General features: G+C 37.4%; 1 protein-coding gene across 1 annotated transcript in view; it reads right to left on the bottom strand.

The window, feature by feature from the left end:
* The window catches only part of SPRED1 (sprouty related EVH1 domain containing 1), a 116,679-nt gene extending 99,157 nt beyond the window's left edge, over positions 1–17,522 (bottom strand). The window contains exon 1 of the mRNA XM_065872226.1: positions 17,349–17,522. Within this exon, the coding sequence (XP_065728298.1) occupies positions 17,349–17,380 (32 nt within the window). The 5' untranslated portion in view covers positions 17,381–17,522. The remainder of the gene's footprint in view (positions 1–17,348) is intronic.
* Positions 17,523–19,060: the final 1,538 nt, after the last annotated feature.

The following is a 19,060-nucleotide window of genomic DNA, read 5'->3' as shown; positions in this document are numbered from 1 at the left end:
CAGGCTGGTAAGAGGCAATGACAGACCTACATATTCATGTAATCCCTTCAGTGCTTCTACCTTGACATCTCTGCCCATAAAATCTCCAATTTTTAATACAAATAATTAAGAGGAAACAGAGAAAAATTACAGTAGGTTCACGACAAGTTATGTGAGGAGTTTGGAACCACAACTGTATACTTCACCTAAAATGCCCCTTAGTCTTCCTATCAGAAATTTAGGCAGTCTGAACCATTTATCTGTCTTTGAACGACATATCTCATGCTCTTACACTAAAGCCTGACCCAACTGGGCTAAACAATTACAAATTACTCATTTCAAAGCTCTTGCTAGTCAGACATGATTTTTTAAAAAGAAAAGACTAAAATCATTCACATCTTATAAATAAACGTTAATATACAGAACTTTATAATATATAAAGTCTAAAGTTATAAAAAGACTGAGTTCACAGTAATCATCTACCCTTAGCTCTAAGTTGTTAAGACACGAAATCTTTTGCCTCTCTTACACAATCTATCCTACTTCAAAGTGAACTGAAAGACAAGACTATAGCTACTTTGTCAGATCACAAGACTACTGAACTATACACCAAGTTACACATAACATGTAAACATGTCTCTTCAAAATGAAGTAATTTTTACTTTCAATGTTTTTCCTCACTCTTCTGGGACAACTGTATTTTCCCCTAGCAGAGAATCAAGTCCTTCATTACCAAAGAACCAATCATGTATTTCTAAAAGCAGATTGAGAACTCTGTGAAGGCAAAGACCCAGATTTTACTCATCTACATCCCCAAAGCCTATAGGCTTAACACCTGGGATCTCAAAAAGGTTAGTTTCCAATCCTTTCTCTGGCATATAAGAAAGGCTCAATAAACATTTATTGTAGCTGTTTCATTCAGTATCAACACTAATGACTGTGCCAAACCTAAGAGCAATGTAAAATCCAGAAGAAGGACTAAATTTGACTAATAAGAAATGCTGCAACATTCTGATCTCCATCTGTTTGGCTGCTTGTATCAGCCTACCACTCCAACACACGTGTGATTGATCCTTTAGGGCCCACTGCACCGAAAACATTTAACTACCACTAAATATGCAGCGCACACATAACAGATTTGAATTAACAGACTTTTCTTTACTGAAACAGTTCTAAATACTATTTTTACAGAACCTAAACACTTTAACATCTGCGGTTTAGATAATACCCTACTTTGGCAAGATATATGGATAATTAGGTGTATATTATTGGGTCAAGAATTTTGTCATTCAACATTAAGCAAATAACTTCTCATCTATCACTACAATTTGAATTTTAAAATAACATTTCATCTTAACTCAGTACCTAAAAGGTAAAACAAAAAACAAAACATCTACCAAGCATCCAGCAGATTACGAAGATGATTGGCTTAATAAATAAACTACCTCAAGAACAATACCTACAAATGTTAAAGGAAAAAATTTCATTCAGTACAAGAGATGTACATACAAAAGCCTATGTGGAGATGAGTATACATTCATGTCCACGCCAGAATTTTTTTTAACTACTTAATAGATTAAAAAGATTCTATTAAAAAATAAAGAATTAACTTTAAATAAAATTATACAGTGAAATAAAGTACACTAAACTGTTTCACATTTTAATATTTAAAAAGAGAAAATGTGAATAAGATTACCCTGAAATTATGAAATATATAGGAGATTATGTCAAATTACAAAATACTAGAGCCAAAAATGCTAGATATCATCTGAGCCATCTTACTTGTTCTAGGAAACTCAGGTTTTCTAAGAAATTGCTTTTTAAAGGAAGACTATACAATGGACAATACACAATAATATAAGGAAAGAATAACCAACACTCACTATCACAAGCACATAAAGGCCAAGAAATTGATGGGGACAGGGGAAAAAGGAAAGAGGTGAATGCACAGATATGCATTTGGAGAGGTAAAATATCACAACATTTCAGAGGCTGGACTCTGCATCCCGACCTAACCAAGCTTGAATCCTAACAGTCATTTACTAACTAACCTCATCATGCCTCAATTTCCTCATCTATAAAATGGATGTAACAGTACCCAATAGAGTGGTTGTGGGATTTTAAGAATTTATTAATTCATATAAGCACTGAGAACAGTGTCTGGCACATAGTAAGCAATCAAAAAATTTTAGCAAATGTCATTATCTGCTATAAAAATACAGTTTTTATACCCATTCTCTTACATTGCCAGTAGGAGTACAAATTGGAACTATGCGGGGACACAGTTTGGCATTACCTTATAAACTTGAAAATTTACAACATAACTTAAATCCAACTATTTTACTCCTAAATATATATTAAAGAGAACCTTTAGCATATATGCATCAGAAGCATATTACAAACATGTTCACAGTGGTAATGTTCATGATAGGAAATAACTGAAAATAACTCAAATATCCTTAGACAACAGATTGTCTATATTGTGGTAATGTCACACAATGGAATCTTATACGTCAGGGCAAATGAACAAAAAACTATAGCAAAAAGAATGGACACATCTTACTATTACTGAGTGTAAAAAAAAAAATCAAGTTCAGGAGTTGATATTTACATAAGTATATTCCTTTTAGAGAGTTCAAATATATATGGTAAAGTTTTTTTTATAGGAAATAAATGGTAAATACACAACTCAGGATAGAGTAACCTCTAAGAAGAGATAAAAGGAATATAACAGAAGCACAATAGGTACATTTTAGTAATCATCACTGTCCTGATTCTTGGATTGTACTGTGAGTGGGTATTTGTCAATTAAATAGAAAAGTAAAATTACTAGACTACAGAGGTCCATATATAGACCAATGATGACAGTATGAACCAAGACAATGATTAGTCTAATTCTGTGCACCAAAGGTTTTTTAAAAAAGAATTGAGAGTTAATTGTAACCTGCTTTGGAATGAAGGGTCAAATGACATAATTCATGTTTGACACGCAGCAAAATGCTTAATACACATTAGCTACTATCTAAAATGGTATAATTTATTACAGAATAAAACACATTTTAAGATTTAAAATCTCTTCTCACTCTAAACCAACCTCTTTCCCACCTCCTAAAGCAGAAACCATCCCTAAAAAAGACAGAGACCTGCTCAGCAAACTAGTGGCACAGCAGGGCTCCTGATTCCCTACCAATCCAATTCTCCTTCCACTAGATCAGTATGTCACAAACTCAATTTTGTTTTGATAGTCATGACCTTCATTACTTTTTTGCTTTATATGTGTACCATATATATCATCCAAAAAATGTTGTTCCTAAAAGGAAAGGTTTTAATCACAACAGCCAATTAAAAAAAAAAAAAACTATCACAAGCCATAAATAGATGGTAACCATAAAATTTAATATAGTAAAAGCCAAACAGTATTGGCTTATCTACCAGAGACTGAGGTTGACATCACTCCTTCCTTATTAAAAAACAACAACAGGGCTTCCCTGGTGGCGCAGTGGTTGAGAGTCCGCCTGACGATGCAGGGGACGCGGGTTCGTGCTCCGGTCTGGGAAGATCCCACATACCGCAGAGCGGCTAGGCCCGTGAGCCATGGCCGCTGAGCCTACGCGTCCAGAGCCTGTGCTCCGCAACGGGAGAGGCCACGACAGTAAGAGGCCCGCGTACCGCCAAAACAAACAAACAAACAAACAAAAAAACAACAAACATGCAAAAAATAAAATTTAATTTAATTAAGATGCAAAACGTATTGAGAAAGGAGTAACTTGTCAATTTAATGCCACATCTGTGAAACAACTGAAATTACCTTACATACCAGGGGCAAGTTCCATACTTTGGAAAATGCTGCACTTCCTCTAGCTATCCCCCTATTTAAAAGATTAGAATTTTTTTCAACAAACTGGCTAAGATTGAATAGAGACCATGTCATTGGTTTCAAAAATTTGCTGGGACTGAAGGGTTAGAAACACTCAGGATATGCACTATCTGATAAAGGAATCATTAGCATGTGGCAATTTAAATTAAAATTTTAGCTCCTCAGTCCTTCAAGCCACATTTCAAGTACTCATAAGCCAAACAGCCACACAGGAGCATCATACTGGACAGCACAAACAGAACATTTCCTTCACCACAGAAACTTCTATTGGAAACACTGCTTTAGATTCTCAAAGAACTCCGATAAGGCCCAAACGGTAGCAAATGGAAATAAGGAAAATTTCAGCAGAGGATTAAAAAAAAGTATTTCAATAAAGTAATAGAAACATTTGGAAAGAACTGAGAGACAGTGAATTAAAACCTAGTGGTAAAAATATATTTTCTACAATTGCTTTATAATGATTTCAAAGGCTGGAGATGTACAAAAGCAGGCAGGAATCCCTCCCCAACTAAGATAGTAAGGTTATTACTTCTACCGAGGAAAAGACTTAAATACTTAGAAAATAAGGTAAGAGACTGCAGTCGTATCTGAAGGCATACTGGCAAATAGCACTTATTGCATACCAAACACTGCTTTAATATATGAGCTTATGAAAACTCTTATAATTTACCTTCATTAATAAAGAAATAAGGAAAGCATGCTCAAATAATGGACAGAATATCAACAGTAACTATCTTTCAAAAACAGTGGGTCTTGTATAACCAATTCTCATTTACCATCCCCTGATCACTTTAAAGCGGATCTCCCCCATCCCACTTCAGGTTCTCAACATTCTTGTGAACTTGTTTTACTGAAAACAATATTTTAAAAGGGCACTTTCCAGTGCATTTAATACACAGTTTGATTTTAACTATGTAGGTATTTCGCAAAGCTTCTCGATATATATAGGTTACATAACCTATGTAGATATTTTGCATTACTTCTCAATATGTAGGTTATATAATCTTTAATTTAGCTATATTCCTTAGATGTACAATCCCCTTCAGTTCCCCAAACAGGCCCAGACATTTCAATTCTAAGGTTTAGGTTCATTTTCCTCAGCTTTCCTCCTCTCCCTAAGGTTTTGCTAGAACCTTTTCTTTTTCTGCCTTCTGCCTTACCTCTCTTTTCTTCCCCCCAATCCTCTAGAAAACACTACCTTTCCCTGTGAGTAAATCAAAACTCATACATACATAAATCCATTTTTATACAATTTTCAGGCAAAAAGTAATTTATGGATGAGAAAAGATTACTGTCTTCATTAGCACAGATGCTTAGACACTAGAAGATTTGCTCTAAGTCACATAAGTAAATGGCAAAACTGAGACTAGAACCTGAGTTTTTCTTTCTTTTCTACACAGCTTTGCAGATTTCTTAGTGTGCCAATTAGCATAATTTTATTCTTTCTGACCCAGGTAATTCACTATCTATATAAATCGTACGATCTACATGAAGTTTTTAGAGAAACAACAAATTTTAAATTTCAAATCCTTCCTATATATTTCTTGCCTTTATAAAACTTTTAATAAGAGTGCAAAAAAGAAAATTTCTTCTATGAGTAATTTCCAGTTGTCTTCCAAGTTTTCTACAATGTGATTATATTGTTTTTGTACTTCAAAAAGTTTCTATTAATGTTTGCTGGATTCATACATTCCTACTTTTTGTTTGAAAATGGCAGCTGCTATAATTACAGTGTACAATCATGACTTACCCTTGAGCAACACACCCTAATGTACCCAAAATGCTGCCTCTCACCAGAGTACACATTCTCCCAGGAATGTGTCGTACAAGTTAGAGACATATAATGCCATAGGATATAAATACGTAAAGACTGCATGGTTAAGAGTTCTTTTTTTCCTAATATAAATGACTAAAAACATTTCATATTGAAAATACAACTCTCTTATTGATTAAAATGCAATATTCACATGATATCTTTGTGATAGTTTACTAGATTTCAAAATAATTACACAATCTTACAGGCTGCTTTGGGATACACTCCCTTAACATTCGGGGCACTTTGGTGCCCCGAAAGAAATCTGAGAAGCAATGACGTAAGGCTTATTATCTATAATCTAGTTACAGCAATTCAAATCTGAATTCCCCTACAATGTCTCACAACTCAACCTTGAAATGCACTCCCCCTGAGAATCCTATACCTTTTCATATTATCTCCTTCATGAAATAATAAGCTGAACATAAATGTAAATCTTTGGTACCAATAAGGAGATACACCCTTAGAGGACAATATCCCATATAACGCACTGTAGTTCAGAACTGGGTACTTTTAACTACAAGGGTCTTTACCAGCATTAACTTCTTACACAGAATAAAATATTCTGTAATATATAATTCTAGTCTACAGAATACAGAAGTCAGCCTATGTCATCACAGTAAGTCCAAGCTGTTTTACAAAAGGTTTTGTGTGTGTGTATGAATGCATATATGTATGTATGTACACTGTCAAACAGTATAAAGTATTTGTTACTGTTACAGTCGAGAGTTTAAAAGCTACTGTTTCAGGGTACAGGCTTTGGAGTCTTCACCAGCTATGTAATCTTTGCTAAGCTATTCAACTTTCCTAAGCCCCAGCTTCCTCATCTTTGTAAATGGTGGTAATAATAGTAATAACATTTAAAAGAGTTGTTATGAAGACTAATTCTATCAAACGATTTTAAGACAATGCTGGTAATAACTCAAATATTATCTATCATTTAATTACATACTGGGACCTATGTAAAAAAACCCACAAGGTACTAAAGAACAAAAATGGAATCTAAGAAATATGAGAATGTCATTTATAAATAATCCACAACAGAAAAAATACAAATTTTTGGAAGCAGCATTTCATAACCAGAATTTTTAAAAAGCCACTTATATTCTTTGACATAATTATTTCACTCCTGTAAATTCATCCTAAGAAATTAATTGAACAGAAAAAAAACAATTATATGCAGAAAGGATGCCCATTACAATGTTACTTATAAGAGCTGGACACCTGAAGTGTTCACTAAGAAGAAAACAGCTATGTAAACTTATGGTACAACCTGGTGAACTATTATAGGCATTAAAATAATGATTACTAAAAAACTATGTATAAGCATAGAAATTCTTTAAGTATATCCAGTGAAAATAAATATTCATACATACACTATTAAAACAAGTAAAATATATTTGTATGGAACTAGAAGCAACTGAAAACTATGTTGGGTTTTTAATTGATTTTGTTCTTTCTTTGATGTAATTATTGCTCCTTGTCCTCCCCAAAACAAAGAAAAGTCAGCATCTTGGTTCATTCAGGTTGCAATAACAAAATACGACAGACTGGGTAGCTAATAAACAACAGAAATTTATTTTTAACAGTTCTGGAGGCTGACAAGTTCAAGATCGAGGTGCCAGCATGGCTGGGTATGGGCCTTCTTCCTGGTTCATAGCTAGGGACTTTTCACATGGTGCAAGGGGCTAGGGATCTCTGTGGAACCTCCATCCTCATGATTTAAGCACCTCCTAAAGGCCCCACCTCATTATACCATTGTGTCTGGAGGTTAGGATTTCAACATGAGTTTGGTGCGGAAACAAACATTCAGACAGTAAGAGTCAGTTAAAAGGATTCAGCTCAGTTTTCCTCCTCCTAAGTACCTAGCTAAATCTATCTGAAACGGCGTAAATGCAAAAATGGGACTAGAAGTTAGCCATAATCAAACGACTTGTATTTGATGTATGCTGGGGCCTAGTACACATAACACAGTTTCAGACTCAACAATAATAGGGTCTATATAAAATCAGATACATTCTTTTTCTTTTGGCTGACTTAGAAGCTAAGTTTGGCTCTCTCCAGAAGTATCAAGATGAAAAACTGCTAAGGAAAACTAAGATGATTAGAGAGGTCACCTTGTCTTATTCATTCATCTCCTGTCTCTCCCCTTCCTTTTTGAAAAAATCATAATGCAGAGTTGAAGAATATCTTAATTTGATATGCTACTTATTAAAGTTATTTGCTATATTTTCTTAACCTTTACTAAGTTAATTAAGTTTGGATTTTTAGATCAAATAATTCTCAAGAGAAAAAGCATATACATTTTTCATCATCGTATTTTTTAAGTTCCTGATTTCCATTCATTCAAGATCTTGATTTGTAAACCAAGTTTCAGTAATTACGTATCTAAGGCTGTTATTTTTGAATTAACAAATGATACAGTTTCAGAATAATAATTCTAAACATCAGGCTAAATCAAAATATAAACAAATTTTTCCTTTAGCTGTTGATGACTATAAAATGAACTAAACATAAGCTTACAGACCTTTAGCTGTCCAAATTAAAGTCGGCACTAAACCACAAGCAATGAACTTCTAGCTAGCAGATCTAGCCTATCTCACCTATTAACAGGGATCCTAGTTGATTATAGTTGCGAAAAATTAAATGTCTAAATCTTTAATAACCTGAAAAAAAATTCCTCTCCCCTTCTCTCATGAAAGTAGATTTTTTTCCCTCCATATAATTTGAAACCTCCTTCATTCGACTCTGAGAAAGATGGCTTTTCCCTGAAATTGATGGAGAGACATCAAATCTACTCATATGTACTTCCAAAATGTGCTCAGGTATTAAAATTGCTTTAAAAATGTTCACAATATAGATTTAAATTATTTTTTTGCTTGTTGGAATGTTTAAATTTTAAGTTTTTCTGAAAAGCAGCTTTTTAACATTTAAACTGAAATACAATTTTTCCAGCAGATCAATAATCCTTTTTTAAAAGTAACCCTACCTTCAGGCTAAATGAAAATGAGCACTGATTATTTCATGAACATAGTACCTTTCTTCTCAAGAACTAAAAGTTATTTTTAATATTCTCTTATCTCTAATCAAAAAATGTTATTGGGAGGGGAGGTTACGTGTTATCTTAACGTGGTTCTGAAGTAGGGCCATGTTATCCTGGTTTTACAGATGGAGAATCAAGCACAAAGACAGGTTACATGATTTGCCAAAGTCTTAATGGGACAGTCAGTAGTAACCACAGGATCATGTTAATTATGAACACCATGTTAATTGTAGAAATTTAATTAGTGAATTTTGTTTTGAAAAGGCCTTTCTAACCACATTAGGATTGGAGTACACAAAAAATACAAAACATTCTGTCAAAGACATATAATTTATTTGGATAAAGCCCTACAAAATCAGTCAACATCTTGATCAGCCTCTCAGAAAACAAAGTTCTTAATAAAATCCAAATCTGGATAATTTATTCATATGTCTGTCTCCCTCTCTATTTCCTAATTCCCAACACCCCTCATTCTTGGTAGGACCATTATTACATGAGATCCTATTCATTTCCAATACTCTCAACTCCTCCAGGCTAAGCCCTTCCCTTTTCTTATCCTCCTCCCCTTGACATACTCCTTTTCAATTTCCAATCCCAAAACCCTTACTCCTGTCTCTTTAAATTGCAGGGGCAGATGTCAGTATTCATACTCCCACTCTAAGCAGCTCATCCTACACACTTATAAAATACACTGGCGCTGGCTCAGGATTCCTCTCCACCTCAACTTCTGATATCAACCCAGCAACTTGAACAGCCACAGTGGTGACCTTTTTAAATATCCTAACAGATCCTGGTTCCTCTACTTTTAACAACCTGTTTCTACTTTAATCTTCCCTCATATGTTATCATTCTGGAGCCTGTGTTCTTTGATCAAAATCTATCTTTCGATTTTCCCCACTTCCACTCTACATGCTCTTTAACTTGCAGTCCCTCAAAACAGCTGTCACTTCTACTTGTCTACCTATCACTTCAAACTTAGTTTTTTTCTTCAAAATCCAGTCTGGCCATTAAATATATGAGATATAGTGTAGTATAAATACAGTGCAATTTGAATCTCAGTTCTAACACTTACTCCCTTGCGTGGCTGTGGGCAAGTTACTAAACCTCTCTTAAGTCTCAGTTATCTCATCTGTAAACTATGGATAACACTTGGCTCACATGGTCATTAGAAGGATTAAATCTACGACAGTATCTGACACAAGCAGTACAACAGTTGCAAGACTCCGCTTTCCTGGGCCTTGCTCTCCCAATTACCCACCTTTCCTTAAATCTCTTTTTCTCTTCCTCTCCACTACTGACATCATCTCATCCAGCAAATAATCTCAACTATTAACACTTCCCCCTAAATGTATGTAATCTTACTTTTTGCTGTCTCCATTTCATCACTTCCCATTTTGTCTTCAATACTTTCTCTCCTACCTCTCAAGATTTTTCTTTTGTTGTCTCTTCTCACTCTCCCTTGAAAACACTCCTGATTCTCCCTATTCATTTTTCTATTACTATTTAATACTCTCCTTGGTCAATTTTCCACTTCAACTACAGGCATACTTGGGAGATACTGCAGGTTTGGTTTAGACCACTGAAATAACTTTTATGCTTGTTTGGGGTTTTTTCCCATCTTCTTGGAATGCCCTTCCTCTTTCCATTGCCCTCTTCTCTGGCTGACTCCTAAATGCCATCTCTTTTCTGAAGGCTTCCTTCACACAACTCCCACTATGCCATCCACCAAAGATAGAATTACTTTCTTCTTAAGCCTTGAAGAACTTCATAAGCAGAGCACTTACCACATTTCAGAGGGATCTAGTTCCCTTGCTGGATAGTGAAAGCAGTTATCAGGTTTTACTTACCTTTGTATCTCTTGAGAAAAGTCAAGTGCCCAGTAGGCAGTCAAATGTCACTGAACTGAAATTCTTGAAGAAAATCCAGAAAAACTAAGAAATCCATATATATAATTCAGCAACTAAAATTCTGAAATGTTTTTACATATTACTAAGGGGGCAAACCTAGAATTGATCCTTAATCCCAATCTCAGAATATCAATGTAATTCACAACAGAACAGTAAAAAATGTTTGGTGATTTTATGCCAATCATTAACATTCTGATGTGGTAAAAGTTACAATAACTTTGAAAAAGCGGCATCAAAGTCACATTTCACTAAATTCCATCTAAATTTCGGTAATGCAACTACTGGATACCAACACATTAACAAATACGGTGTATTTGTGAAAGTAATCTCTAACCAAGGGAATAGACAAACAAAATGTGTCTAATCATAAGAAACAGTACCATTATATACTACCAGGAGAACAATCAGATTCTGCATTCCACGTCATAATGGCCTTTATCTAAACTATACTCCCTGTTTTACAGATAACATTTAGAAATAAAATGATAAAACTGGTATTAGATTAAAATTTAATTTCCAATTACTCTTAAATTTCCCAAAGCTTATACTTCATACTCTAAATATAGAAAATGCCTTCCAAGGTAATTTTAAAATTTCAGATACAAAGTAATTTATGTAGTCAATCCTGTATTTATGAGCTACATGAATGATTAAATGTGGATTTCAGAAATACAAAGAAAATCACTTAGGATTCTTGAACTAAAAGCAACACTAAAAGTTGATAAAATTCAACACTCTCATTTTAAATCAGAAAAATTAAAAGTCTAAATCTTCTAGGAAGCAGAAAAAGAATATAAATCCATATTTATGAACAATTATAAATCTATAAATTATGGACATTCACTTCCATATTATAAGCAGAGACTGAATGACAATCTGGCATTTAAGATTGTATCATTTCTCTTCCTTAATCTTCAAATGTGACAAACTACACTGATTTTCTCATGTTGACATTTTTGCAATCTCACGATAAACTCGGTTTTACTGTGAGGCTTTGTTGTTTTTAGTTCACTGAATTGGGTTTAATTTGCTACTTTTTGAAAATTCTCAGACAGTATCTCTCAATATTTCCTCTCCATTACCTCTTCTTTTGCAACCCTTAGCTGTAACTTGGACTTGTTCATCTTATTGTCCATGTTTCTTAATCTTCCTATTTTATAATCTCTATCTTTGGGTTCAGTCTTTAGGGCCTCAGTCATAGCGGAAGACTTTAGCTTTTTGTGCCATGGACCTCTTCGGTAGGCTGGTGAAGCCAATGGCCCCCTTTCTCAGAATATTAAAGGCTTAAAACAAACTACATAAAATTACAAAAGAAATCAATTATATTGAAATAATTATCAAAATATTTTAAATTTTGGTGCTTGCTTTGGCAGCACATATACTATTAATTTTGATATAGTAATGTTTTTGTACTAACATATTCAAATACAAGCTCTAGCAATGGCTTAATAACTATAATAATTTCAAACTAGTGATGACTGTAAGTGCTATTTCAAGATATTTGTAACAACTGAACAGCAATTGTACTGTAAGAAAGAAAAAAATCTGATTTCTATCGGTGTTATGGGTTGAATTGAATCTTTCCAAAAAAGATGTTGGGTCCTAACCCCCAGTACCACAGAATGTGACCTTATTTGGAAAGAGGGTCACTGCAGATGTAATTAGTTAAGAGAAGGTCATACTGGAGTTGAGTGCTCCTAATCCAGTAGTGTCCTTATGAGAAGATGGGCATGACACACACGTGGTACTTTGTTACAGCAGCCCTAGGAAACTAATACAGTTGCTGTCACAAGTACCTCTGATGCTGCTATGCTTTGCTGGTATTTTCTTCAATTATGAAAGTAAACAAGTTTCAGTTAGAGATTAGTAAAAACACTCTGAATTCTAAGACTCTTATGTCTAAATCAATTTAACACCTCAGTCTGAGATCCATTACTAATAAACTATGTTTTAGCAAAAATAATGAACCATGTTTAAACAAAAATACACCAATAAGTTCGTTTGTTTTCCATTTCAAACCATTCTGAGTGCCATAAAAACAACATCTTGGGGATTTGTAGTAACTTTGGTACTGGACTCTAAAATGAGATGCAGCTATGACATACAACTTGAGATAAACAGCAAATTCAACTTAAATGTTAAAGAATGAAAAAATTCATTGTCTGAGTTAATTTGTTGCACTGAATAAATGTGAAATTATCCTTTAGTATTAGATTAACATAATTTGTATGAATAACCAAATGAGAAGATTTACTTTTGACACTTCTAGGCCAGTAAGTAAAGCATGAGGGCTGGTATCTTGTTAATATATTCCTCTCAGAACTACTCAAATTGATGTTTAAGCCCAATAGCCTTTTGTTTACTTATTCATCCAGAGACCATATTTATTTAAAAGAAAAAAAAAAGAGCACTACAAAGTTCTCCATCTGTGATGTATATATATTATCAAAGACACATGGCTATTAAATTAAGCTCAAAATGAGAAAGTCTTAAAAGATTATGAATGCACCAACTGTTTCCAAATTTATCTTGTTTCTTCAAAATTCATGCTTCCACTTCATAATACTACAAGATCTCTATTGGAAGTCTTTCATTTGCTTAAATATGTCAAAATCAACAATCTAATAAAATTGACCAATTGACAAATATGTATGTTACAAGTCTAGTGACTTGCAATGTGTCTATCACTGTATTACTTTAGGGTAATTTAGCACAAGAAGGGCCCATAATGATGCTTAGTTCAAATTCCTTGATTTACAAGTGAGCAAACTGAGGGCCACAAAGGCCGTCACTTGCCCAGAATCACAGAATAAATTAGTGACAGTGAGGACAGAAATGCATCTCCTAATTCCAAGTCCAATGTTCTTTATATTATACCATACTGCATAAAAGATGGTTAAGAGTTAAATTATCTGCAGATGCCTTTGGTATGATCATTTTAATTCTGCTTATATTTTAAAACAGTCCAATTGCCCCAAAACAACCTAACAAGTTTTTTGAAAACTCAATTTTATTTTATTATCCATCACATCTTAAAAGTAGGAACATGATCTCACTTCCACCTTCAAAATTGGCAAAATTTTTTCAAAAAGAACTGGACATTTCAAGGCATAAGCACTCTCACACACTGTTTCTTTTCTAGAGGGTAATTTAGCAGAAAAAATAAAACAACTTAAAATTTGCATCTTTTACTCCACTCCTAGACTATTTCAAGGAAAAAGTAATAAATGTGGATGAAGACAGAACTCAGGATCAAATGCAGCATTGTTCAGAAATAAGAGACATAGTAGACTGATTAAAACTAATATATGTTATACAGTGAATATACTGTAGGCATTAAAAATTATGTTTTAGGAAATATTTAATGACACAGGAAAATGTTCACAATGTATTAAGGTATGATAGTACCTACTATGCAATTCTACTCTGTTGAAGCTACATGTATATACATAAATTACATAATACATGTGTAAAGCATTTATCACATATTTTTATTCTTGGCACATAGTAAAAATCCAATAAATGAATATGATTCATCATCAACATCACAGAAAAGGTAAAGTTTGATTATATGTCAAATGTTAAGACTTATTAAATAAATAAATATTTGTTTAATAAATAATTACTTACTTTAAAGACCATTTTGTACATTATTTGAAATGAACTATTACTCTTGCATGAAGGAATTTTTTTTTTTTTTTAATGGCACTTTTAATGCAGTTCCAGTTCCTACTGAAGGTCAGAGAAGAAAAGCAGACTTTCACCAACCCTTCCCCAAGTTTGGCACTGCATAAGACAAAGTGTTATAGACTTATAATATGATCCTTCAGTAATTCTTGATTAATTATATACCCACAGTCAACCTCTGAGAACTATTTCTCTCTCTACACAGAACTCTAATTTCAAATAAGCATGTACTAGAGGATTTCAAAATGAGGCCTCTAAAGGCCTTACTGGATTTTACCACAATGGCTATCTAGAAAAGGTTAACAGTTTGCCAAGATATTGGTGATTTTCACTCTTTAAAGGTCGAAATCAGGTGGAAAAACATTCGAGTGTTAAGAACAGTCTCTACTTTAAGTAAATACCTTTTGATTGTGGATTTAAAAAAAGAGAGAAAAGCAAAAGGAAAAAATAAACATAAGGCCCAAATAAAATCCATATTACAGGGCAGTTTTAAACTATGCTAAGGCTTTAAGGGCATCTACAATAATATCTCTCTTGTTTCTTCATAATAGGTATGATTGTATATAATAAATTGCCATTTCAAAACATTACTATATATATGAAAGATGAAATATGTAAGTTATCGGGATAAAGTCTACATTCTGAAGAAGTTCACTCTTTGTGATTTAGCTATTACACAAACAATGCGGGCTATAATAAAACTGATTATCAGATGAACACATCACTTTCTAAAATAAAAAAAATTTTTAAGTAACACCTCCAAGAGTTTGTCCCCATGAAGAGTTAACATCTCATGGCAAAAAATTATACGCTAAAACATATTATTCTTGACCTACCAAAATAAACATAACAAAGCCCCTAGTAGGGAAAAATTTACTAATAAACCAGGATAAATTTGTGAAAACAGAATTCTGAAAGTCTGGGTGAGTGAGATAATTTCCAAATTGTCCCATACTAAATACATTAAAAAAAAAATTTTTTTTAAAGGCAATCCTACCAGTAAATATTGCCCTTAGGTGTTTCAAATATCAAAATCTTTGGACTTAAACCACCGGGAATATTTATTCATTTTTAGTGTAAAAGTGGTATCATCCACTGATAATCACTACACCGGAAAACCTGTACTCTCAATTTATCCATGACAAGTATTTGAAAAAGAGCTCACTTAAAAACTGTATTTCACAGGTGTGTCAATTCACATTCCCATATTAGCGTTTCTAATTAGCTGCACCCAAAAAGGAGGTATTCAATATTTTACTTTAAATATAGTAATTAGTCTTCTCCCATCTCCAAAATAGAACTTGACATTTTAATCCAGGCTACTTTCTTAAAAGAAGACGGCAGCAAAAATTATCGTCATTCTGTTAGGATTTTTAGCAGTTTTTCTCCTAACTAAGCGCTGAGATACTTCTTGATCTCTCTCAAAGTAGGTCTAATCTGCGGAAGGCAGTGAGACAGTGTACTGCACTGTGAATGGACAGCCAGGTATTTTATGAATGGAGGCGATCACGTGATCCCAGCACCTCCCCGAACTGATATTTCCCACATAACTGTGTCAACATTCTGAGAACAGGGGTAGTTGTTTGTGTGGGCGTCTATTTTTGAATTTAACCTATAACTTCGAATTCTCCTTACTTTCTGAACTCAAAAATCTACATGAAGACAGGCAGTTGAGCTTCGAATTTTTTTCTTGGGAAATCCTTTCAAGATGTCCAAGGTGATGGATGTTTAATTATTTTTTTATGAATGAAGAGTGTGCTATGCAAATGAGGGCGATTCACAAAAAGAGAGAGAACATGGCGGCCACTTCTGCTTCTAGACTGCACTGACACTGCAGCAATCCACCTTCTCCCACCCCCGCTCATCAGAAGAGTGTGTTGAGGGGTGGGGGGACGCTGCTTGGCATTTCTCAAGCTATTTTATGTTAAACAAGCCTAGGCCTTGGACTTTAAAGTTGTCTCAGAAAGGTCTGATCCGAGGAATGCACTTTACTTAAAGGAATGCGTCCTAGGACTAGTCCTAACTCACTTAACCATTTCCAACCCTCCGAAGATAAAACTTGAATTTAATTACAAGAAAACGGACACAAATATTCGCATGGAATTAAACCCCGTCTCAATAGGAAACTGTAGCCGCATCATTATTCCTCCAGTCAGCTGTTATGTTAAAGCAAAATATTTAAAAGGCAAAGTATTTCGTTTGGAAAACATAAGGACAGCCCAAATAAACAAAAACTTAAGCCGGGACGCTCTACAAGTTAATGAATGAAGTCATCAACATGTTCAGCAATGTAAACAGTGTTAAATCAACGTAAACGGTGTGTTTCAATATAGCTGAAAGATAAAAATTAGCCTATAAAATTGTTTTATGCTAATAAAGACAAATCCAGTATTCGCAAAGGCAAAATAGAATAGTTCAACATCTCCCACACTCCAGGTGTCCTTAATGCTATTAAATTATAAAAATGTTTCCCTCGCCCCATTTTTTACAAGAATCTTACAGGTCATAAGTTTAAAAAGGGCGGGGGGGAGGGGGGAAGGCTTAATCGGTATTTAAGAGTCACTGACTCATCGAATTAAGATTCAAGAGCAGTTTGCTGCAAGAGGTGCTCCCACACATTAGTTTCCAAGTGAAATAGCTATAAAGGAGTATGGACGGATATTCAAGGTATGTTGACTGGTGTGCTAAAGTGAAAAAGGACAGGTCAGAGGTCTTCCAGGCACTGGGGTAATTTCTACCCCGACTCCATCCATCTACATTATTCCATCTCATGGACCTACAATTGCCATTCCAGCCCAACTCCAGCCCAACATTCAATACCTTCTCCCAGAAGAAAGCAACTAAGTACTGGGGGTGGGGGTGGGGGTCGGGGGTTGCTGCCATTAAATAAAATGGCTAAGGAAATCAAATGTTTTCTCCAGAACAGAATGCACTCAACTCTCCAGGATTGCAAGCACCCAAGTCTCCGAGGGGGTCTGGGGAGGTGCCGAGGAAGAATGGGGGGGGTGGGGGGGAAGTAATCTAGATCTGTGAGGTGCTTACTCGTTGTCAGAAGTCGCCGTCTCCTCGCTCATCTTTCCCTCACCGTGATCCGATCTGGAGATGGAGGAGCAACAGCAGGCGGAGAAGCAGCAGCAGCACCGAGGGGCAGGAGGCAGCGGCGGCCGGGGGGGCGCGGGGGCAGCGGCTCAGGGGCCTCACCATGGTGGATGCCTCACCCGGAACGGTGCCCCCCCAGCCGGGAACCCCGGCCACCCCCGCAGGGGGGTGGCGGCGACAACCTCCGCCGTGGCGACCCCAGCCTCTTCCCCCGCCTCAGCGCCCAACCAAGAGATCCGATGAGGCCGGGGAGGATTGGGAAGCGAAGGAAAAAAGGAAGGAGGTTGTGAAGGCAGACTGGAGAGCGGCTCCTCCGGCCACTGGGGTGGAGCGCGGCGGGGTCCGGCCAGGAAGGAGCGAGCAGGCGGGCGGGCGGGCGGAGAACCCGGGAGCAGAGGCGGCGCTTCCCTCAGGGATGCGGCGAGGAGGAAGCAGGGCTCCGCTCGGTGGGGGCCGGCGGGGGGGTGCCGAGCCCAGGCTCCGGGCGGCGGCGGCGCGGTCCTGCCGGAGCCCACCCCACCATCTCCCGCCTCGCCGCCGGCTGCCCGCTCAGCCCCCGGCGGCTACCGGGCCGGTCCTTCGGGACTAGCCGAAGCGGGCGAGGGGCCTCACGGCGGCGGATTCCTCCAGACACGCTCCGGCCGAACGACTCCAGAGGGGGGAGGAGGGGGCGGCGGGGCGCGTGTGAGGCAGGGGCGAGCGAACCAATCGTCCGCACCCGGGCCGGAGAAGAGCGGCGCGCCCGAGGGGCAGGGTCCCGAGAAGCGGCGGAAGAGCGAGGAGAGCGACCGCGAGCCCCCCACCAGCCGGTGCCCACCAGCAGCTCGGCGGGCCAGCTCCTCACGCTCGCCAGAGGGGAGCCGCTAGGGGGGCGGCGGAAGCGCTCACGCCGCCCGCTCCTTCCGCCGCCGCCGCCGCCGCTGCCCGAACCGGGGGGCGCCCGCGGGAGAAGGAGGCGAAGTAGTCCCTGGTGATTTCTCCGGGACGCCGGCTTCCCGAAGGGCCAGAGCGGGTACGAACTGGGCTTGCCGAGCGGGGTGCCTGGACTGAGAGGGCGTGTGGGTAGGAGGACTAAAAGCTTCGGCCTCCGGGCGAATCACTGCAACTCGAAGTCGTGTGCAGCATAGCAAGTTCAGGAAAGTAGTTCCCTCCTCCCTTCATTTCCCAAATCGTTGTCGAGCCTCCGAGCGGGGAGAGGAGGAGGGAGGCGGAGGGATACGCAGGCACCGCGCTCATGTGCGTGCGCGCGCTCCAAACTCTTGGCACGCCGCGAAAGGGGGCGGGGGTGGGAGCTGCACGGGGAGCAGCTCGGAAGGTTGCATTGTTGCGGCGAGATGCTCCCCGTTACTCGCTTTGGAGTATCCGGGTTGTTTGAACGGAGAGGCTAGAATGACAGTGTGCTCCAGGAGGAAACTGGAGGCTGCTCTGTTCTGTGTGTGCGTGTGTGTGTGTGTGTGTGTGTGTGTGTTTTCCTTGCAAAGAATGGAATTGGCATGAGTTCATCTTTAGTTGGTGGGGGTTGGAGAGAGGGACTGTACAAAGAGAGCTCCGCCTGCTGTCCCTCTGGTTGCACTGCTGCAGTCTCCTAGCTGCGTGCACACAGAGAGAGAGAGAGAGAGGGGGAAAGAGAGAGTGCGTGTATGTGTGTGCGTGTG

This window comes from Phocoena phocoena, chromosome 2, assembly GCF_963924675.1.
Source record: "Phocoena phocoena chromosome 2, mPhoPho1.1, whole genome shotgun sequence".
Lineage (NCBI taxonomy): Eukaryota > Metazoa > Chordata > Mammalia > Artiodactyla > Phocoenidae > Phocoena > Phocoena phocoena.
Note: the sequence above shows the minus strand (reverse complement) of the source record. Positions and strands in the feature narration are given on the sequence as shown.